The following is a 23,985-nucleotide window of genomic DNA, read 5'->3' as shown; positions in this document are numbered from 1 at the left end:
CTTTTATAACTTTCTCGTTTGCTTCCTTAACCTTCCCGCGTTTGTGTCTGACTCGGAACTCAGTTTGACTCGGTTACAAGATTATTTTTTAAATAAAACGATTTTCTTGTTTCTCACCAAAAAATAGTCTTGTTAATTTTGTTAAAGCGAATTAATGTGTTGGCAGTGGCAGGACCGGTCTTTAAATGAAGATTGAAACAGTTACAAGAAGTTAAACGATTAAACGATTAATGTTGATTTTTAACCAGTCCACGAACTAAATAATTTGTATATATAGAGACGAACTAAATGTTTTGTCTAGCTATAACTTTATACCGAATCTACACTTTGGTGATGCAAATAATTATAAAGAATATATTGTCAAAAAAATTAAAGTATCAATAATAAATAAATAATAAATTTTTAAGCAAAATAAAATAAAATAAATAAATGAAAAGTTTAAGTTGAATATTATATTAAAGTGATCGAGAGAAAGAAAAATAGGTACACTATGAATATTCCAATTAAAAAAACGTGTGGACTGAGAATAAGCTTTCTCTCTCTCTAAGCTGAAGCATATAAATAGCTGTCCGCTCCACGTTATTTGTAATCAGAACGCACTAACAAGAAAGCTCTCAACTTCTTCTTGAAAGCCTTAACCTTTTTTTCTGCAATCTCTTATCACTTACAAGAAACAAAAACCCTCAGACTCATTCATTAGTTAATACTAATTAAATTCATTTGTAGAATGGCTCTAGCTAAAGAGATAATGGGTTCTCGTCTCATCTTTGAGAGATCATCATCACTAGCTTCCTCTCCGTTTCAGTCTCGTCTCTCCATCAAGAAGAAGACACAGAGAACTCAATTCTCTATCAACCCTTTTGACTTGAGACCGATGAAAGCCGCTATCTCCGGCGGTGTCTTGGCGGCAATCAGCGAGGATTTGGTTAAAACACTGCGTTTTAACACACTTGGTAGAAACCAAGAAACTGAGGAGGAGGTGGAGAAGGAGGTTCAGTTTAAGGTGAGAGCAGTTGTGACGGTGAGGAACAAGAACAAAGAAGACTTTAAAGAGACTTTGGTTAAGCATTTAGATGCTTTTACCGACAAAATTGGTAGAAACGTTGTTTTGGAGCTTATCAGCACTCAAGTTGATCCAAGTAAGCTATAAGTTATTATTTATTTTACCTTTTGATGGTTTATTTATTTTTTATTATAATTTTTTAATTACTTTTTCTCCAAATAAATTTCTATAAAATAGAAACGAATGAGCCCAAGAAGAGTAAACCGGCGGTATTGAAAGACTGGTCAAAGAAATCGAACTCAAAAGCGGAGAAAGTCCATTACACGGCGGAGTTCACGGTAGATTCCGCATTTGGATCGCCGGGAGCCATCACGGTGACTAACAAACACCAAAAAGAGTTCTTCCTTGAAAACATCACCATAGAAGGTTTTGCATGTGGCCCTGTTCACTTCCCCTGTAACTCATGGGTCCAATCCCAAAATGACCATCCATCAAAACGTATTTTCTTCACTAATTCAGGTAATTAATTAACTCTTAATCAATACAATCAACAAACCCCGTCAAATGTGATTTTTTTATTATGATACTATATCATATTGTAGTTATCATGGTGGGTCCAAAACTTGTGTTAATTTATTACCATGACTTTCAACTATATGCTTTGGATTGAAAAATTAAATATGGTTACAAAATTGTGCAGCCTTATTTACCTAGCGAGACACCGTCAGGTCTAAGAACATTAAGGGAACAAGAGTTGGAGAATCTAAGAGGAAATGGTAAAGGAGAAAGGAAATTATCAGACAGAATCTACGACTTTGATGTCTACAACGACATAGGAAACCCCGACGTATCACGGGAACTAGCCCGTCCGGTGTTAGGTGGTCGTGAGTTTCCATACCCTAGACGCTGTCGAACCGGCCGGCCTTCCACAGATACTGATCTAGTGTCCGAGAGACGAGTCGAGAAGCCTTTACCGATGTATGTGCCACGAGATGAGCAGTTCGAGGAGTCTAAGAAAGATTACTTTTGCTGCGTGTAGGCTTAAGGCGGTTTTACATAACCTTGTACCTTCACTGAAAGCTAGTATTTTGGCTGAAGACTTTGCTAGCTTCGCTGAGTTTGATAGTCTTTATAAAGAAGGCTTGCTTCTCAAGTTAGGGATTCAAGATGATATGTTCAAGAAGTTCCCTTTGCCTAAGATCGTCACTACCCTCCAAAAATCTAGTGAAGGGTTGCTCAGATACGATACTCCCAAAATAGTTTCAAGTAAGCACATTCATTTACCTTTTAATTATTTTCATTAAACCTTTTAATTATTTTCATTAATTCGTTTTACTTTATGATATTTCGAGGTTCATTAGTTCACTAGCACATGTGCCACCACATACATAGACATATTCACATGCTGCTTAATTATGAACCAGTCTGAAATATATATATATATATATATATATATATATATATAATATATATATATTTTTTGTCACGAAACCAGTCTGAAATATATGTACTTGACTATTTGGAACCAACACTAGAACTTCCTTGAATAGAGAAACATGCTTCACGTGCTTGATTTTATTTATTTTTTAGTTCACCTAAAAGGTCATTTGGCTGGTAGTTGTTACATTAGTTTGAGGCTTTGAGCATATAATTCAATTAAAAACGCGTTTCTGTTTTATATTTAATTCTATAAACTGCTTTCTTAGACCTTATAACATAGTTTAATTTATCTAATGGCTCTTTTTACCTTTTATGTTAATTTAGAGGATAAAAACGCATGGCTTCGAGATGACGAGTTCGCACGCCAAGCCATAGCTGGGATCAACCCAGTCAATATAGAACGAATCACGACTTATCCACCGGTCAGCAATCTTGACCGTGAGATTTACGGTTCACATCTAGACTCTGCTCTCACCGAAGACCACATCAAGGGTCACCTTGACGGCTTGTCCGTACAACAAGTACGAATCTACATATGATCTCATTAGTACACAAATAGTATAAAAAGAAACCCATTTTGACTAAATTGTTCATTCAACTTTCTATTGAATTTCAGGCGTTGGAGACGAACCGTTTGTTTATGTTGGACTACCACGACACATACTTACCATTTCTAGACCAAATCAACGCGTTGGATGGACGCAAGGCTTACGCGACTCGAACCATATTGTTCTTGACTAGTCTCGGTACACTCAAACCTATAGCCATCGAGCTAAGCCTTTCAAAGTCCAAGCGCGTTGTCACACCAGCAATATGTGCAACCACTTACTGGACGTGGCAGCTAGCCAAAGCCCATGTTGGGTCTAACGACGCTGGCGTCCATCAGCTTGTGAACCACTGGTTACGTACCCATGCTTGTTTGGAGCCGTTTATATTAGCTGCTCACAGACAATTAAGCGCTCTGCATCCCATATACAAATTATTGGACCCTCACATGAGGTACACTCTAGAGATCAACGCCGTGGCACGACAGACATTGGTTAGCGCGGACGGTGTGATTGAGTCGTGCTTCACAGCTGGTCAGTACGGTCTGGAGGTTAGTGCAGCTGCGTATAAGAATCGATGGCGGTTCGATATGGAAGGCCTCCCTGCTGATCTCATCCGAAGGTAATGTCTCAGTAACTTGTTATAACTTAGTACTAGATTTTGACCCGCCCTTAAAAAGGGCGGGTATATTTTTTGTTGGAAAATATTTTATGTAATAAAACTTATGATTTTTGATAAATTATATATTTTAAATTTTTATGAAATTTATCTTAAATTTACTTCTATGACTTATTTTGTTATTTTAAATATGACTAATTTTAGAAGATTCTAAATAATTCTAACCCGTAATATAATTTTATTTATTTAAACCGAAGTTAAACTTATTTTACACTGATTTTTTTTAATTTAAATAAAATATTTTATATCTTCAACACTCTTGTATTGAAAAATTTATTTGTGCGTTTCAAAACATTTTCTATAATATTATTAAATTTAATTTATGTGATTTAGTTTTTATTTTAAATGAATTTTTTTTTTTTTGGAATTGAGATAATTCAGTCCCGTATTATGATTTTTTTGATTTAATCATTTGTTATTTCAACTCGATTTTATTTTGAGGTTTATTTAATAAATGCTTTCAAATAATTAATAATGTGAAATATTTTTTGGAAAAATATGGTGCAAACACTTAGGAAACAAAATTTTCAAAAAGCTAAGAAATTGAATTATATTAAATACTCTTTAATGTAATTGGAAAATAATTACTTTTGATTGGTTGCAAATAATGCTAAAAATACATGCAATTTTTGTAATTACTTAGAAATTTCAGGGGCAGATTCACAAACATGCATCTGCTTTAATAGTATAGATTAAATTAACTCTAGGGGGGTACACATTCTAAAACTATATATTATATGATCTAACTATTCTTTATTTAATTTCTATTTTATTTTCAGGGGAATGGCTGTTCCTGATCCAACACAACCACATGGGCTTAAACTACTTGTCGAAGATTACCCATACGCCAACGACGGTCTCTTACTATGGTCAGCGATCCAAACCTGGGTCCGAACCTACGTGGAGCGTTATTACCCTAACCCGAACCTAATCAAAACCGACACAGAGCTCCAAGCCTGGTACTCCGAGTCAATCAACGTAGGTCACGCCGATCACCGCGACGCCGACTGGTGGCCGGAGCTTTCCACCGTCGATGACCTCGTCTCCATCATCACTACCATAGTCTGGCTCGCCTCCGCACAACACGCCGCTCTCAACTTTGGACAGTACCCTTACGGAGGCTACGTCCCGAACCGACCGCCTTTGATGCGACAGTTGATTCCCGACAAGTCAGAACCCGAGTTCGCGAGTTTTGTCGAGGATCCGCAGAAGTATTTTTTCTCCTCGCTGCCGAGTTTGTTGCAGACGACGAAGTTTATGGCGGTGGTTGATACTTTGTCGACGCATTCGCCGGACGAGGAGTATATCGGAGAGAGACAGCAGCCGTCGATTTGGACCGGAGATGCGGAGATTGTTGATGCGTTTTATGGATTCTCGGCGGAGATCGCACGGATAGAACAAGAGATTGAGAAGAGGAATAAAGATCCTAGCCGTAGGAACCGGTGTGGGGCCGGAGTTTTGCCGTACGAGTTGATGGCTCCGAGTTCTGAACCGGGGGTTACGTGCAGAGGCGTACCTAATAGCGTATCGATTTAGAATAATTTATTTATTTATTATAACTATAGTATAGGGAACCTATGAGTAAAGAAATAGGTTTTTGAGACAAATAAAACTAGTTATAGCTTATTTATTTATTTTTTTCTTGGAGGAGATTGATACATGTCTCCACCAAGAATTTGGGAAACTTTATTAGTTGATTATGTTAAAAATTTGTGTGCAGACGTTAATATCGTGATTAATAAAAATTACGATATTACAATAAATGAAATTTGTTACAATTTAAAAGTTTTTGTATATAGGCATGGGTGTTTGCGTGTCCAATCAGTTTTGGTTTGGAGTCAATTCTAATTTCTACTTCGTTTAGAGCACAAATTTAGTCTTATTCGGATATTATAAAGTTTAATTTAGTATTGGTTCAGGTTTATTCGGGTTCGGTTCAGATATAGTAATACATTGAAATTCGGTTGAACTTGTTCTAAATTTGGTTTCGGTTCTTATACAGATTTTAATTATCCAAATAATTATTTGTGACTCGAAAATATATATTTAAGTTCATAAACTTGAAAATTTTAAATAATTTTCACTAATAAAAGTTTTGTGGCATGATTAAGAGGTAGTTTTTAAGAAAAGAGAAACATAAACAAGTTAAAACTAATAATTAACAACTCAATAAACATATGAAATATCATTTAAAATTAAAAAAACAAACTAGTTTTGAAACTTTTAAAGCAAATTTAATCATAATCAAAATTTAAATGCAATTTTTAAAATATAAAATTCTCAATTTGACTAATTATCAAAAATATACATGAAACTAAGGGGGGTTATTGGGAGAAGAATTTGTATAGAGTTTGTGAATTTTAAGAGTTGATTGATTTTAAAAGTTACGTGGATTGTGAAAATGTATATACATTGACTTATAGAATTTGATCATGATTTTCTTAGATTTGTCTAGCTTTTCATTAACTTGGATTACCAAAAGAAGTTTCATTAAAGAGACACACTTGTTATATATAAAGAATAATAAAATATTTCGAATTATAGTTTTCAAATTCTAACATTTTTATAAAATTTTTGTTTTTTTAGTTTTCTTTTTGAAATTTGAAAATGATTTTCCAAACTATTATAAAATTTTTATTTAAAGTTTTTATATATATAAATTTAATTATATATTGAAAATGATAAACATTATAAATATAAATTATGTTTTCAAAAGTGTAATGGTATACAAAATGTAATGAATTATAGATTTAGACATAATTTGGTAAAAATTGCACATGGATTTTGAAAATCACATGGATACATATGATATTTTGAAAGTTGAGTCTCATGAATAAAAATGAATAGAATTCATGTCCCAATAACAATAGATTTAGTTAGAATTAGAGAATCTATTATAACAAAACTTTTTGAATAACAATGTATTTGAATGGATTTTGAAAATTCTTAAACCAATAACAATGGATTCTATTAAGATTTATGAAATCCAAGAACCAATAACAAAAAAATCTCAAAATTTCCAAAATTCTTGAAAATTCATCTCCCAATAACCCCCTAAATATTGGATTTTTTAGTTATAATACTTATTAGGACACTTATTGATGATTGAATTTGTATTTAGTAAGAGTATTTTTGTTTTCTTTTTTGTTTTGAAAAAAAAATTGGATTTTTCGGATCTCGGATTCGGGTTCAGTTTGGGTAAAACTCAAAATCCATAATACCGTAGAACAAAATCCATACTCATATTATGTCAGGTTCACTTACATTTAAGTTTACTTTTTATCAGATCAGATTGATTCAGATTTTTGGGTATAATTTTCTTGTTCCACCTGTACCGGTAGTCGTATATCTCCAAGGATTTGAGAAAACTTGATAAGCGGATATGTTTAAAAAATAAGTCTAGAAATTAATAACATAAATCAATAAAAATAGCAATATTATAATTATTTTAAATGAAATTTGATAAAATTACTATTTTAAAGAATCACATCATTGTGTAACTAAACTTATTAGAAGCTAAACGGAACGTGTCTTCAAGTGATATTTCATAGATTTTCTTAAATTACATATATGGAAGCTTCTGTTTCAGTCTATGATATAACTTGAACTTAACTGATGATGTAAGACAGTGCAAGTAGTAGATCTCTAGTATTTTACTTGATTGATGAACGTGTTTATTAGAATACAGTGGTTAAATGTGGTTTAGATTCATTTGTATTAAACCGGTGTGTGTACCGGTTCTATAAATACTCTGCAACGTCTCTGTAACTGAACTAACTGAAAATAAACTTTACTCTTTTGATCGTAACAAACTCTCATCTCTCTTGAGCTCAAGCTCTAATATGGTATCAGAGCGGTGAAACTTGCGTTTCCTGCGTTATTTTCTCGGAAAATCATCATCACGATCGGAATCATCTTCATCTTCTTCGATGAGTCTCTCGGTTGCGATCTATCACTTTATCTCAGTGGTGATTGCGATTCTGATCTCTTTTTCCCTCTTTCATTGACCTTGATTTGTGTTTTCTGTGACACAATCACTTTCTTCTTTTCGCGATTACTTTCGCATCTCATCTTCCTTTTGGTTTGTTGCTCAATCATGCCGATCTCATATGTGAATGCTCTTAACAATAACTCGGCGTCATCACCTCAAAATCCGACGACTCGCACTGATGCAACAGCTTCTCTTCAAGATCCGAACTCGAATCCTCTCTATGTTCATCATGCGGATCATGCTGGGATTGCTCTTGTCTCTGAGAAGCTTAATGGCATTGGTAACTTCAATACTTGGCGTCGTTCTATGCTCATGGCTCTAGGAGCTCGTAATAAGGCGGTGTTTGTTGATGGATCTTATCCTGAGCTTACTTCTACTCATCCGGATTTTGGATCTTGGTCTCGTTGCAATAATATTGTTTGCACTTGGATCGTAAATGCAGTGGAGAAATCGATTGCTAAGAGTATCATGTATCTTGATACTGCGAGACAGATGTGGCTTGATATTCATGATCAGTTCAAGCAGAGTGATGGTCCGCGCAATGCTGAGATCAAGCAACAAATCTTTGCCGAAGTTCAAGGTTCTCAGAACGTCAGTGATTACTATACGAGATTGAAGCAATTGTGGGAGGAGTTAAAGAATCATGAAAGTCCATATACTTGTTGTTGTAGTAGACCTGATTGTCCTAGTATGAAGAGGATCACTCAACGAGAAGAGCAAGATCGAGTGTTGAAGTTTCTCACAGGTCTCAATGATAACTTCACAGCAACAAGGGGTCAGATTCTCATGATGGAACCGAAACCTAATATCTCCAAAGTCTTCAACTTGATATCACAGGAAGAACGGCAAAGATCAATGAAGAGCACTAGTACTGTTGCATTTCAAGTAGCTCAGAGTCCACCTTTGGATAACACACATGTTGCTGCTTATGCCAATGGATACAATAGAAACAAGAATCGTCCTATTTGTTCCCATTGTGGCATTGCTGGTCACACGGTTCACAAGTGTTATAAGCTTCATGGATATCCTCAAGGATACAAGAATCCGAGTTCGAAGCCTATGCCTGCAACATCATCCTCTGGTTCTTCTAAACCTACAGAGCAGTGGCCTCCTCGGAAAGAAAATGTTGCTAACATGGTGGTTCAGGACAATGGAGCTATCTCTATGCACAACCAACAGGGAGTTTGCCTTGGAACTGTTACATCAGATCAAGTTTCTCAACTTCTGAACGTTTTGAGTGTGCATAACTCTGCACCTCAAGATCATTTTTCTCAGATTACTGGTAGCACGATTTGTCTCTCAGATGGAACAGCTTCAGTCACTAAACCTCAACCTCACCTTATTCCTCATACACCTTCTGATATTCCTTCAGGTATCATTCCCACTTCCCATTTTATAAACGGCCTTACTTTTATAAATCCTGCCTGGATCATTGACACAGGAGCGAGTTGCCATGTCTGTGCGGATTTGACCTTGTTTCAGTCCACCAAACCTATTATTGATACATTTGTAACACTTCCTGATGGTACTAGGATCCCGGTCACCACGTCTGGCACTATTGTTGTTACCACTCGTTTGACTCTTACTGATGTTCTCTATATTCCTGATTTTAAATTCAATTTGCTGAGCATTAGTGCATTGACTAGGAATAGTACTATCTGTGTTCTGTTTTCATCAACATCTTGTTACATCTTGCCTGATAATCCTTTGCATGTTCAGGAGCTTACTCCGGACTCCATGATTGGGAGGGGTAACCTTCAGAGCAATCTATATGTCCTGGAGTCTCCATCTTCTTTCGTTGCATCATCTACAACTAGTTCTACTCGTGAGGAAAATCCAGTTTTTCAAGTTTCTTCTGAAGTTTGGCATAAAAGGCTTGGTCATCCGTCTCATAGCAAAGTTCAAGTTCTTTCAAAGCTTCTGCGCATCACTAATAATCATGTAGATCAGTCCAGTGTCTGTCATGTTTGTCCATTAGCTAAGCAAAAGCGAATTTCTTTTCCTTCAAATCCTCATATGTCAAAATTGCCGTTTGAGTTGGTTCATATAGATATTTGGGGTCCTTTTCAAGTTCCTACTCATGATGGTTACAAATATTTTTTAACCTTGGTTGATGATTGTACAAGAGTGACTTGGATATATCTTCTTAAGAATAAAAGTTCTGTTTCTACTCTGTTTCCTGAGTTTTTACAGTTTGTGCAAACTCAATATAACATGCGTGTTAAGGCTATTAGATCAGACAATGCACCTGAATTGGCTTTCACTTCTTTACTCAAACAGCATGGCATTGAACACTACTTTTCTTGTCCTTATACACCACAGCAAAACTCTGTGGTAGAAAGGAAGCATCAACACATATTAAATGTGGCTAGAGCTTTGTTGTTTCAGTCTAAAGTTCCTATGATATATTGGGGTGAATGCATTCAGACTGCCATATATTTGATCAATAGAACACCATCCCCGCTTCTTGATAATAAGTCTCCTTTTGAGCTTCTGGTTAAACGTCAACCTTCATATGATCATCTTCGGGTTTTTGGTTGTTTGTGTTTTGCTTCAACTTTACAGAAGGATCGAACTAAGTTTTCTCCTCGGGCTACTGCTTGTGTTTTTCTTGGATATCCGCATGGTCACAAAGGTTACAAAATCATGGATTTGGAGACTAAAATCATCTCTGTGTCTCGAAATGTGGTTTTTCATGAGTCTGAATTTCCTTTTACTAAAACTTCTTCTGCTATGACTCGTGAAGCATGCATTTTTGATCAAGATGTTCTTCCTTTGTCAGTTCCAGATTCATCTTTTCCTGCATTCTTTGACTTAGGCTATGATGTTCCTGCTTCGGTTTTTGCTGATGATGTGCGTACTGAGTCTGATGTTTCTGTGTCTCATTCTGATTCTTCACACACTATACCGGAATCCCTAGTACCATCAGATATCTCTAGAACAAATGCAGGACCATCCACTACTGAGACAAGGTCGAAACGGCAGACAAAGGTACCTTCGTATCTGGATAAGTACCATTGTTACCTTTTAAACCATTTACCTGAACCTCCTCTACATCCTACCCATACAACCTCTTATCCTATATCTGCTTTTCTATCCTATGATAAATTCGACCCTGCTCATAAAAAGTTTGCCTTATCCATCTCTTCCCATAAACTTCCCAAAACCTTTGCTGAAGCTTTTCAATCTGAAGAGTTCAAATCGTCCATGAAATCTGAGATGGGTTCACTTGAAGATACTGGAACTTGGTCAGTGTGTCAGCTTCCTTCTGGTAAACATCCGGTTGGTTGTAAATGGATTCATACTTACAAGTACAACCCTGATGGCACAGTTGAGAGGAGTAAATCTCGTGTAGTTGCAAAAGGATACACACAGTTGGAAGGACTTGATTACTTAGACACTTTCTCACCGGTGGCTAAGATAGGAACTCTTCGTATGTTACTGCGTGTTGCTGCAGCGAAGAACTTGTCTATTTCTCAGCTAGATGTCAGTAACGCGTTCCTGAATGGTGATCTTGATGAAGAAATCTATATGCGACTTCCTGAGGGATATGAGCTTCTAACTGGCAAGAAAGTTCCTCCTAACTCTGTTTGTAAGCTTCATAAATCACTTTATGGGCTTAAACAGGCTTCTCGCCAGTGGAATCTGAAATTATCTACGGTGATTCTTGATGATGGCTTCACTCAAACTCACTCAGACCACTCTCTCTTCATCAAATACGTGGACAACATCTTCTTGGCAGTTCTTGTATATGTTGACGACATATTAATTGTTGGAAACAATGATGCTGCTGTTACTGCGTTCAAGAATGTGTTGAAGGCTGCGTTTAAGCTACGTGATCTTGGCCCTGCGAAGTACTTTCTTGGCTTTGAGATTGCGCGTAATCACACTGGTATTTCGTTGAATCAGCGGAAGTATGCTCTGGAGCTTCTTGAGGAGTCTGGTTACTTGGGTTGTAAGCCTCTCTCGGTTCCTATGGAACCTAATCTCAAGATGTCTGCTTCTTCTGGTACAGCGCTTCCAGATGCATCGGTGTATCGTAGGCTTGTTGGACGAATGCTCTATCTGACTCACACTCGTCCGGATATTACTTATGCTGTACATAAGCTGAGTCAATTCATGTCTGCACCTACTGATGTTCACCTCCAAGCGGCGTACAGAGTTCTACGTTACTTGAAGAATGATCCGAGTCAAGGCCTCTTTTATTCTGCATCTTCTTCGCTGCGTTTGACGGCTTATTCTGATGCAGATTGGGCAGCTTGTCCTGACTCACGCCAATCTATTACGGGTTACTGCATCTTCCTTGGTGACTCCCTGATATCTTGGCGTTCGAAGAAGCAGCCGACTGTTTCTCGAAGTAGCTCTGAGGCTGAGTATCGGGCAATGGCGGATGCTACGTGTGAACTCATTTGGCTTGATACAATTCTTAAGGAGATGCATTGTCCTGCTACAGCACCTGCAACGCTCTTCTGTGACAATCAGTCAGCTCTCTACATTGCTTCCAATCCGGTTTATCATGAGCGGACGAAGCATGTAGAAATTGATTGTCATGTTGTGAGACAGAAGTTGCAGAGTGGATTCTTGAAGACTCTTCATGTCAGGTCTGATCTTCAGCTCGCCGATGTGTTTACAAAGGCAGTTCAGCCGGCTCTGTTTCGTAGTTTGATCATCAAGATCGGACTCCACAGTTTGTGTATTCCATCTTGAGGGGAGGGTATTAGAATACAGTGGTTAAATGTGGTTTAGATTCATTTGTATTAAACCGGTGTGTGTACCGGTTCTATAAATACTCTGCAACGTCTCTGTAACTGAACTAACTGAAAATAAACTTTACTCTTTTGATCGTAACAAACTCTCATCTCTCTTGAGCTCAAGCTCTAATAGTGTTATCCGTTTCTTTTTTGCCCTTGAGTTGTCACTCTGAAGATTCATTACAGTTCTCTGTATTGGTTCAGTTTTTATTAGTGACATATATAACCTGTTATGTTCTTGAAGTCTCCTTAGAAATAGACAATTCAACTCAATGGCTGCTTCTTGTCCTTTTTGTCAATCAGGACAATGTACACAATTAGAGGACGTTAGTAACCACAGAAGAATTTATTTGTACACGTCTTTGTGTGGGGTTTGGTGAGATTAAGAAGTTTTTCTTCATAACCAAGGTATGTAAAACTGTTCTGTCTGAAATTTGGAACATGCTTCCGTATGTACTCAGATTCTAAAACGTTGACAAGGAGAATGAGCCTACACCACTTAAACTCAGTTGGTGAACTACGGTCAATTCTGGATTTGATGTTTCGAGTCATTGTGATGAAAATATCCAAGTAGTACTGTCCCTTTTGAACACGCACACAATTGAAACTTACACATCTGATGTTAACAATGTGAAAATAATACTTTTATTAAGATTGGACAAACTTACATCAATGGAGTGGAGGCTCATTATATAGAGACACTCCGAAGGATCTACACAAACCCTATTTACAGCTGTAAAGATAAAGCATCACACAACAACCTTATCCTACATCACTACACGTTAGAAGAGGATCAAAGGCGTTGTGCGTATGAACCAGCTGTGAAGCCGTACCGAGTTGCTCTGTTCTGCAATACGACAAAGGTGAAGAGGATGACCGTTGAATCAGAAGCGCTGTGGGCTTTGCTTCATCTGAGTCCATTGATGTCGTATGGGCCTTAGACTGGGCCTTATCTCCAATACCCCCCCTCAAACTTGGCGTAGGAGTTTCTTCTACTCCAAGTTTGCTTCGAAGATGTTCAAAAACTTTCCGCGGCAGAGCTTTCGTGAAGATATCTGCTACCTGCAATGCCGCCGGAATGTGCTTCGTCTCGATCAATCCTAGTGCAACTCTCTCCCTTATGTAATGCCAGTCGCGCTCAAAATGCTTAGACTTCTTGTGTAGAGCGGGGTTAGTACTCAGATACACCGCCGACAGGTTATCACATAAGAGAAGAGTGGCCTTGTCCTGAGGTATCTGCAGATCACGGAGGAGTTGAGAAATCCATGTGATCTCCTGAGCCGTTTCTGCCATGGCTCTGTATTCAGCCTCCGTTGAAGATCGAGACACTGTCTCTTGTCTTTTCGCTGACCAAGACACCAAGTTAGAGCCGAAGATAGTGCAGAATCCTGTTGTGGAGCGCCTTGTCTCAGGGCAACCAGACCAATCGCTGTCACAGTACGCCATGAGGGAGAAATCGGAGCTCTTCTTGATACGCAACCCAAACCCAACAGTACCTTTTATATACCGCAAAATTCTCTTCAGAAGCGTAAAGTCTGTAACTGTGGGGGCATGCATCCGTTGACACACAAGATTCACCGCAAACTGAATGTCAGGTCTTGTGATAGTAAGATACTGCAGCTTCCCTGCCAAACTTCTGAAGTAAGTTGGCTCCTCAAACAGTCGTGAGTCAACCTCTTCAATTCGCTGTGGCAGAGGGGTAGGCATAGGGTTGCATTCAGACATCGCCGCCATGTGTAAAATCTCCTTGATATATGCAGTCTGATGCAGGAAAATTCCGTCTGACACTGTCTGCATTTCAATTCCAAGAAAATACGTTGGAACTCCCATATCTTTCATGCTGAAACGGGAAGATAGAGCATCCACTAGAGCTTGAAGAAGAGCCTCAGTACTTCCCGTGAGTAAGATGTCATCCACATATAAGAGAAGAACCATAAAGTTGTTGTCTCTACTATATGTGAACAACGATGGATCAGACATACTGCACACAAAGCCAAAGTCAATCAAAAAGTTGCTGAATGTGTCAAACCAGGCTCTCGGGGCCTGTTTTAAACCATATAACGCCTTGGTAAGCTTGCATACGTAATCTGGCTTTTCTGCATCAACAAAGCCAGCCGGTTGCTCCATGTAAACAGGTTCTTGTAAATCACCATGGAGAAACGCACTTGACACATCTAGTTGTCTGATTTTCCAGCCTGTTGATACGACAATATTAAGCAACAAGCGAATGGTCGCTGTCCTCACCACCGGACTGAATGTCTCCAGATAATCCAGACCTTCCTCCTGATGACAACCCTTAGCAACAAGACGAGACCGTAGCTTCTTCACAGTGCCATCAGGATTATACTTGATGGTGTGCACCCATCTGTTACTTAGGATGTTCATGTCGTCTGTAGGTGGCACTAGAGTCCAAGTGTTCAACATATGAATCACCTGCATCTCATGTGAAACCGCAGCATTCCAGCCTGGATGTCTTAAAGCTTCTTCTATATTTTTTGGAGTGGTAACAGAATAGTGAGGAGCAAGCAAGGCATAGCGAGTGTTTGGTTTATGAATGCCAGCCTTCCTTCTTGTCTGCATCGGATGAATGTTGGACTCTTGAGGTGCCAAAACAGGAGGGATCTCTACTGGTGGTGGAGGTGACTGAGCTACCGGAGGTTGTTCTTCTACTGGAACCACAGGAGGAGTGGGAATCAGAAGCTGAGGCTGAGGCTTGGGGAACATCTGCATCCGCTGAGGTTCCAAGGCCGGAGACATATCCTCTTGAGTAGCCATCTGCCATGCTTTCAACAATCTTGAATCATACTTGGGGACTAGGTGCTTGTACTGAGCTTTGAAGGGAAATAATTCTTCATCAAAGATGGCATGTCTAGAGATGTAGACTTTGCCTGTTGGGGGATACAAGCACCTGTAACCTTTATACGTTGTACTATAGCCAAGGCACACACACTGCAGAGACTTCGGCTCAAATTTGTGTTCTTGCAGAGGCCGTAGACAGGGATAGCAAGCTGAGCCAAAAACGCGGAGAGCAGAGTAGTTTGGCTTCTCTTTATACAACATCTCATGTGGGCTTTTATTGTCGAGAACAGATGATGGAAGAAGATTGCTAATGTAGCTTGCGGTGACAAACGCTTCTACCCATAGATTTAATGGAAGGTGGCTGTGAAACATCATTGCCATTCCCAACTCTGTAAACTGACGATGTCTCCTCTCAGCAAGACCATTCTGCTCTGGTGTATATGGACAAGACACACGATGAATAATGCCATTGTTTTGCAAAAACTGCTTCATCTGACTGTTAATGAACTCTCCTCCCCCATCAGACTGAAACTCCTTGATGCTGCCACCAAATTGGTTCTCAACCATCTTTTTAAACACAGTAAAGACTTGAAAGAATTCAGATTTATTACGAAGTGGATAAAGCCACGAGTAACGAGTACAATCATCCACTAGAACAACATAGAACCGGAATCCTTGACTAGACATAATTGGAGAGGGACCCCATAGGTCACAATGAATCCTCTCCAAGGGTTTAACTACATGAGACTGAGACTTAAAAAACTGAAGTTTACTACTCTTCCCCATCTGGCAAGGCTGACAAACGAGGGTGGTTCTGCTCTTATTGACTTGAATTTCCTTGCAGGTTTTGAGATGCTGAAGAACTTTGAAGTTGGCGTGACCTAATCGCAGATGCCAGAGATCTTCTGAGGTTGCTTTCTGACGATCTGAGAAGAGTGCTTCAACTCCTCCATCCTTCAACACATACAATCCTTTATTTCTGGTTCCCTTTGCCACCACTTTCTCCTTGAGGAGATCAATCAGATACACACTTTTAGCATCAAAGAATACACCACAAGGATAATCCTCACATAATTTTGAGACTGAGAGTAAAGATTTTTGTATGGAAGGGCAAACCAACACTTCATTCAATGAGATCGTACCTGCCGAAGAGGAAACAGTGGCTGACCCAACATGAGTGATAGGCAGGTAAGCTCCATCGCCTACCATTACAGCATCAGAACCCTCATACGGATGAACACCTTGAAGATTGGTTGCAGAGGAGGTGATATGGGCTGTAGCTCCAGAGTCAGGGTGCCAATCACGATCATCAGAGACACGCAAAGCATTGAAGGCTGCAGCAGGAGGTTGATAGTTGTTGTCAAACCTGTTGTAACACTTCAGAGCTGTGTGTCCCACTCTTCCGCATATCTGACACAGTGGCCTCTCAGACTGGTTTGTATTCGTAGTAGGCTGATGCTGAGAGAACCCACGGCCTCGACTGGAGTAACCACCTCGACCACGATAGAAGCCACGCCCCCTTCCTCTGTGATAAGGATTCTGCACTTGACCGGTTTGTTGAGCTGCAAAAGCCATATTAGGATTCACCGTAGAGTGGTCTTCATATGACTTGAGCTTAGCATCGAACCCTTGAACTTCAGAAATGACATCATTGAATGTAGGAGCAGGGAACTTTGTGAGCGAACTCTGGATGACCGTTGTGATTGGATCAAACTCTCTTCCCAGGCCATTAAGAAACCCAAAGATCTTCATCGAGTCGTCCACCGGTTTCCCAATAGCACTGAGCGAGTCACAGATCGATTTGAAATCTCTGCAGTACACCGACAAGGACTTATCTTTCTTCGTCAAAAGTTGAAGACTCCTGCGCAAAGTGAACTCGCGTGAAACAGAGCTTTTGTTGAAGTTGTCAGCCAACGAGATCCACACTTCCCTTGACGTAGGAAGCGTATGGACAGAGCCCAACACTTCCTCCGATAGAGTACCAAACAACCAGGAGCGAATCAGCTGGTCCGTACAGAACCACGCTTCAAACTGAGGATTGGGTTCTTCAACTTCCTCTGTTCCTCGAACCACCATACGCATCGCCGGAGGGGACACCACCGCACCATTAACGAACCCCAACAGTTTCTGACTAGACAAAAGAGACTCAAACTGAGTTTTCCAGAGTAGATAGTTGCTGTCATTGAGCTTAAGCGTAACGCAGCTCAAGACATGAACTTTACTCGGAAATGGGTAGGTAGCCGGATCTGCCATACCTGTTAAGGTTTAGACAGCTCTGATACCATGTGAAAATAATACTTTTATTAAGATTGGACAAACTTACATCAATGGAGTGGAGGCTCATTATATAGAGACACTCCGAAGGATCTACACAAACCCTATTTACAGCTGTAAAGATAAAGCATCACACAACAACCTTATCCTACATCACTACACGTTAGAAGAGGATCAAAGGCGTTGTGCGTATGAACCAGCTGTGAAGCCGTACCGAGTTGCTCTGTTCTGCAATACGACAAAGGTGAAGAGGATGACCGTTGAATCAGAAGCGCTGTGGGCTTTGCTTCATCTGAGTCCATTGATGTCGTATGGGCCTTAGACTGGGCCTTATCTCCAATAAACAAAACTGAAAACTGACTGCTAAATATCTTATGTAGCTCACATTTTAAGCTACATAATTTCATGGAATCCTAATCCTATTGTATTTTCACTTACTATACCTATATAAAAAAACTAAATAATTATCTTTTGTGATTATTTACTCCCCTTGGGTGTATAAACTGGTTCCTAGGCTCTTGTACAGAGTAGTGTCTGAATATACGACCCGAGACCTCATTGCCTTGTGTTTACGTCTCTTCTTTCGACATCCTTGATGTCTTGGAACCACCTTTGCTTCCTCCTTTACGACCTTGACATCATCCATGTTATGAACTTCATTTGTACCTGCGACTTTAACAATGTACACAAATGGCCCGTTTTGGATGTCTTTCAGGTCAAGAATTGGCTCCAGTGTCTTGACCACAGTGGTCATAGTGGGTCGTGACTTAGGGTTGTGGCTCAGGCACTGATAAGCCAACTCAGCTGCTTTTCTGATGCCTTCAAAAGAGTATCTCCCTTCAAGACTTGGGTCTATGATCTGTTCTAGCTTGTTGGGATCCTTTAACATAGGTCTTGCCCATTCCACTAGCCTCCTCCCTCTCTGTGACCTGTACTTCTCCACTGCCTTTCTAGCTGTTAGCATCTCCAGAAGCACCACACCGAAACTGAACACGTCGCTCATAGTCGTCAAATGACCTGAAACGCACCAAGAAATATGTTAGCCAAGAGTGTGATGGTTATGTGTTTATAACAAGTAGCCTTTCATGTTATGTTTTTTTATAACCTGCTGAGATGTATTCTGGAGCAGCATAGCCTTCTGTTCCCATCACGCTTTTGGTAAAGTTTGAGTCTTCTGCCTCTGATCCATCTGTGGCTAAGCCGAAATCTGAAAGCTTGGAGCTGTAATCCTGTAAGTTTCAGATAAAAGGTTCTGAACATAGGGCAAGTGAAACATTGGCTTATGGACTCCAAAATAATTTACATAAATATAACCCCTAAAATGAGATGCAAAAGTGCAAACAGAAGCTGTCGAATTACCGAGCTCAAGAGGATGTTAGAAGGCTTAAAATCTCTGTAGATGACAGGTTTCTCTTCCTTGTGAAGGAAGTCAAGGCCTTTTGCAGCACCAAGCAGAATCTTAACTCTTGTTAACCAAGGCAATGCTCCACCATACTCTGCATTGTACCAATATTCATATTGTAAGTAATTTAAATCTCTCTATTATAACAATCATTTAAAAAAAAAAAATTTGGTATGATTTAACCAACTCACTCTGAAATAGATGGTCTTCCAGATTGCCTCGTTCCATGTATTCATAAACTAGAAGCCTGTGATCATCCTCACAGCAGTATCCAATCAAGTTCACAAGATGTGGATACTTCAACTGACCAAGGATTATAACTTCAGCCTGCATAATGTTCCAAGAAACGTTCTTATTGAGTTATTAATCTCATATAATACTTGAAATCTAATTAGTGAATACACAGATGGAGAAAAGAATCCTTACCAGCCACTCCCTATGGCCTTGTCCACCTTCTTGTTTCAAGGCCTTGACAGCAACAGGTTGAGATTTTAAACCAGGCTTGAGGCCATCATGAACAAACCCTTTGTAGACTTCCCCAAATCCTCCTTCACCGAGGTAGTTATGCTTAGAGAAGCCTTGTGTGATCGTTTTGAGCTCTTCATAGGTGAAGATGTGAATGTCTATGAGAAAAGAATTTGAGAAGTCGTTGAGTGAGATGTTTGAACTACTGAAATCAGACAAGGATACTCTGCTTCGAACAGAGGTTTGTCTGGATAGCTGAAGAGGTTTTTCCTTTGATGGGCTTATTGTTTTAGTCTTCTGGTTTGTGTTGTTGATGCAGCTTATTGGAAGACATATGTTTTTCCATGAAAATCTCATTGCTTTCTTGTGAAAGAACTTATCTTTTTTGTGTTTCTTTGATGTTGTCTCTCTATATTGTTAAACTGTTTTGTTTTGATGAATATATATAGGAGATTATAAAACTTCTTTGAAAAGGCCTATTGAGATATTGGAGAGAGAGAGGAAGAGCGTGGTGAGATATTGGTGAAGACTCGCAAAAGTAAAGTCTGTAGTCTTAAAAAGACATCAATAAGGAGACATCAGCACCAAGCATAACTAATACTGAATTAAATAAAATATGCAGATGAGTAAGATTTTTCTTAGACTCACTTTTTTTATATGATCAGTTTCAAACTTAAATATTTGAAACGAAAAGAATAAACTCTATTTTATGAAGTTGCATAATTTCCTAAATACCAAAAAGAAACAAATGTTTTTGGTTGGTTATATGATAATTTGATATTAATTTTTAATAACAGATAGCTTCGTGTGTATTATTATAATGTGCATATGACACTTTCATAGGCAGTTCTGGATCCATTAGAAATTTCTTTGACTGACTCAAGCCAGCTCATTCTTTTTATGCTAATTGGCTACTATCATACACTTGTTAGTTGTTAATGGAATGGTTGCATATGTATGATAAATTCAATTTCATCTAGAAGATTAATGCTGCTTAAACACATATTCATTTTCATCTAGAAGAATGTTTTTTTTTTTAAGAAGAATGTTGCTTCTGCTAACAGCATAAATTCATTTTCATCTAGAAGAATGTTGCTTCTGCTAAGTAAACTATGTTAGTTCTCTCAATAATTAGTCATTTGGATTGTTTTATGTCTCTTTCTCTCTTTGAAGTTGGATATTTAGAATGTGTAATTCAATACCTTTGGCTTTGCCCACACCATTGACTTGAAACAATGGTATGGTATATTTTCTTCGTTAGGCTGAGTTGTTAAATAACAAATGAGATTTTTTATGCCTTATTAAAAGTCGGTCAATTATGTTTTGTTATTTCCTATTATTCGATTATTAATAGAAACAAACAGAACAAGTTTGTTTAATAATTTCACCTATATCTCATAGATAAAGAAACTTATAGAAAGATGTCCAAAAAAAAAAATATTATCAAATCATACTGATCTGTCATCACTGTTTCATTCTTTTGGAGATTAAGATCATTCAATTTTTTTAGCAAAAAAAAAGATCATTCAAGTAATATTTATGATGAGAAATGATATAAATGTAGAATTCCATTAAATCTGCTCTTCGTGTCATAAGTACATAACTCAATACATATATAACATATGTTTGCACGGGCAAGAAATTCTGTTTATTTTTATTTTTAGTTTTGTTTTCTGTTCATTTGTTGAATCAAATTTTTTCTTTTATGTTACTACGTGGTTGCCGTATGAAATAATGCAACATATTCTTTTCCATTTTTCGAAAAAAAAAACATATTATTTTCCATTAAATACTTGTTTATACGAAGCCAACAGAGATTAGCTTTTCGTTAAGGTCAATTTGCTCATTATCATTAATATATTTTCAACATTTTTTAGAAAAATTGGAGAGCGACAGGGCAACAATTTTATTGCCATTTTTAAAAAAATAATATCTATGGTTTTGATAGTAATATTTCATTTTTCTTCTAGCTTATAAAATAATTCTCATTTTATTTCAAAATGTTAAATGTTTTAGAACTTTTACACATATTAAGAAAATATCTAGAATTTTGATTATAAATATTTTAAATTTTTTAGATTAACTATTTTCCATAATTCTAAACTAAGAAAAACTTAATAAATATATTTTGTGAAATTTACAACTTATCATTATTATTTAATAAAATCGTGTTGAAAATGTAAAAATGTATCTTTTGAAATAAATATTTTTTAAAACATGGATCTTTGTAAGAGTATAGATTAAGAGACTTTATCTGAATTTAAAAGATACTTATGATTAGATTATCTTTTTTTTTGTCAGCAACATTACAGATTCATATAGACTATTTAAATCAAACTGGATTATCATGGAAAAGACTATATATATCGAAAAAGGAAAAGCTATAGTGTAGTAATCGTTAATGCTATTGTTTATTGAGTAATTGATATATATTTTTGATCCAAAACTCAAACAAGGATGTGAACTGTAACAGTCTAGTGACACATTTAGCACGGTGACGTAGATATTTTTTAATTTCCACATATCTTTGTATCATATTATTCATTACATATTTTTGCTTGGAATCATATTATCATCATTACATACTCATATATTTATAAATTGCTTTTAGAGAAGTGGCAAGCGTAAAATTATTTTTATATATCATATTATATATATACATGGTAGTCAAACATATATTTTTGTTTAATGTAGATGGTATGGTATATATAATTTCAAAATAATAATTCTAAATGAATAAAAACTTAGTTGCTTTAACTAATTTGACCTGGAAATTTAAGTGGCACTAGAATTTTTTTAAACTATTGATTATATAAGGATTTCAATAAGAATAAATAATATGAATGAGATCAATGCATCTAAATTAAATCAGACCGGCAAGTCCTAATGTAAAGTTTTTTTAAAAGAGAAATTGGATGAAAAAAATCGTATTTTCTATCCAATTGAATGACCAAACGGATAAAAGTATGTTTATACAAGATTAAAGAAATGAACAAGAGAGAATGTAATCATGAATCCTGATTTACTTCTCCAAAAAATGTATTCATGATTTCAGATGTTTCAATATAAGACCCGATTTTTGAAAGCTACAAACATATAATAAAATAAATTTTCAGAAAATGAGTTTACTATCAAAAAAAAAAATTGTGGCAGCCGCGGAGTGTGGTGTCGTTGCTTTTGACCTTGGTCCATTTTTACATTGATAGTTTATTGGAGCAGAGATAGTCACGTCACGTGTATTTATCTTCTTGTTTCAAAGAAAATAAGAGAATATTACTCTCACCGACACATTCTGTGTTTCCAATTACTCAAAAAAGCATATTGGACTTTGAGAACACTTTCATCTACTGAATTGACCAATCTATCATTAAACTAAGTATGTGCGTGTTCTGTTACGTCTTGTAACAAGATAATTTCTATTTAGAAAAAAAAGAAAACCAAAAGTCCATTAATAATTTTTGATACGCAACCTTCTTTTCCCCCAAAAATATCTAAATTCCTAAATCGACAAATCTCCCCTCTCACAAACTCTCCTCTCTCACAAACGAGTCTTAACGAGCTCTAATCACTTTATCTTTTTTCTCGATCCAGAATAGAATCTGGGAAAATCGCTCACCTCTTACAAGCTTTCAATAATTGAGACCACCAGTTTCTAAAATCTCACAAGAAAAAAAAAATCCAATCTATCGGAATCATTCGGCAGTGTAGTTTACAGACAATCTCTGACATGGATGACATGGTGGTGGATGCCGTGATGGTGGATGCTATGTTGGTAGATGTGGATACAAATGTGGAAGACGTGAGGAGGAAAAAGTGGTGGTGGATGCCGTGATAGTGGATGCTATGGTAGTGAATATAGATACATAGATGGAAGATGTGAGAAAGAGGAGGTGGTGGTAGATGCCTTGATTGTGGATGTTGTGGCGGTGGATGTAAACATAGAGATGGAAACCGTGAGGAAGAGAAAGTGGTCGTAGATGTCGTGGTGGTGGATGTCGTGGTGGTGGATGTTGTGGTGGTGGATGGAGATACAGAGGTAGAAGACGTAAGGAGGAAGAAGTGGTGGTGGATACCGTGTTGGTGGATGTTGTGGTGGTGGATGGTGGATAGAAGACGTGAGGAGGAGATGGTGGTGGTGGTGGGTTTTACAGACAATCTCAACATTTAAGGTTTACTTTTTTTATTTCAAAAGCACCTACACTCTTCTCATCTCACCAACTACGACTTCCGTCACTCTTTCATCGATATTCCATTGATCTCTATCGTTAGATACACCATTATACTCTATGAGTAAAAGATTCAAATTTTTCAAAACCCCATACCTCTGTATCAAATACTTTATTTCGTAAGAATTTTTTGGAGCACAGATATTGAAAAGACTTGAGTTTTGTTAAATCTTCGTCGAACATGTTTTTGTGACGGACCCAAATTATCGAGAGATCTTATCTGACAATAACAATTATTTGCTCTGTTTTGTCTCTGATCTACCGGAGGTAATTACTTCGGAGTGGTGGAAGTGGCTCTGTTTCTCTTCTCTTCTCCACCAATTTCTTTGTCCACATATACGGCATCCACAAATGGGCTAATCATATAATTGTTGTTCATAGCGTTTATGTCCAACCACAGCTCAACTTGT

At 37.6% G+C, this 23,985-nt stretch overlaps 2 protein-coding genes across 2 annotated transcripts; one reads left to right on the top strand and one right to left on the bottom strand.

Moving 5' to 3' along the window:
- Positions 1 to 601: 601 nt before the first annotated feature.
- LOC108818937 (lipoxygenase 4, chloroplastic) lies at positions 602 to 5,293 on the top strand. The gene is given in 7 exon segments (XM_056995087.1): positions 602 to 1,139; positions 1,241 to 1,518; positions 1,701 to 2,024; positions 2,026 to 2,269; positions 2,768 to 2,964; positions 3,060 to 3,610; positions 4,447 to 5,293. Coding segments are annotated over 7 exon segments (2,763 nt in total). The 5' UTR covers positions 602 to 727; the 3' UTR covers positions 5,204 to 5,293.
- A 12,532-nt stretch (positions 5,294 to 17,825) lies between these two features.
- LOC108837860 (putative receptor-like protein kinase At1g72540) lies at positions 17,826 to 19,878 on the bottom strand. The gene is made up of 5 exons (XM_018610868.2): positions 19,311 to 19,878; positions 19,076 to 19,211; positions 18,842 to 18,978; positions 18,588 to 18,711; positions 17,826 to 18,499 (listed from the first exon to the last, which is right to left on the bottom strand). The coding sequence occupies exons 1-5, from the start codon at positions 19,704 to 19,706 to the stop codon at positions 17,964 to 17,966; spliced, it is 1,329 nt and encodes a 442-aa protein (XP_018466370.2). The 5' UTR covers positions 19,707 to 19,878; the 3' UTR covers positions 17,826 to 17,963.
- Between the last annotated feature and the right edge of the window lie 4,107 nt (positions 19,879 to 23,985).

Source organism: Raphanus sativus, chromosome 2 (genome assembly GCF_000801105.2).
Source record: "Raphanus sativus cultivar WK10039 chromosome 2, ASM80110v3, whole genome shotgun sequence".
NCBI lineage: Eukaryota > Viridiplantae > Streptophyta > Magnoliopsida > Brassicales > Brassicaceae > Raphanus > Raphanus sativus.
This window is presented reverse-complemented; position numbering and strand designations above follow the sequence as displayed.

Bases quoted from the DNA above. Each gene is read 5' to 3' on its own strand.
- LOC108837860 (XM_018610868.2), bottom strand. From the start codon at position 19,706: ATGAGATTTTCATGGAAAAACATATGTCTTCCAATAAGCTGCATCAAC. The intron at 19,212-19,310 runs GTAAGGATTCTT...AACATTATGCAG, and splicing joins AAGGCCATAGGGAGTGGCTG to GCTGAAGTTATAATCCTTGG. The intron at 18,979-19,075 runs GTGAGTTGGTTA...GGTACAATGCAG, and splicing joins GGAAGACCATCTATTTCAGA to AGTATGGTGGAGCATTGCCT.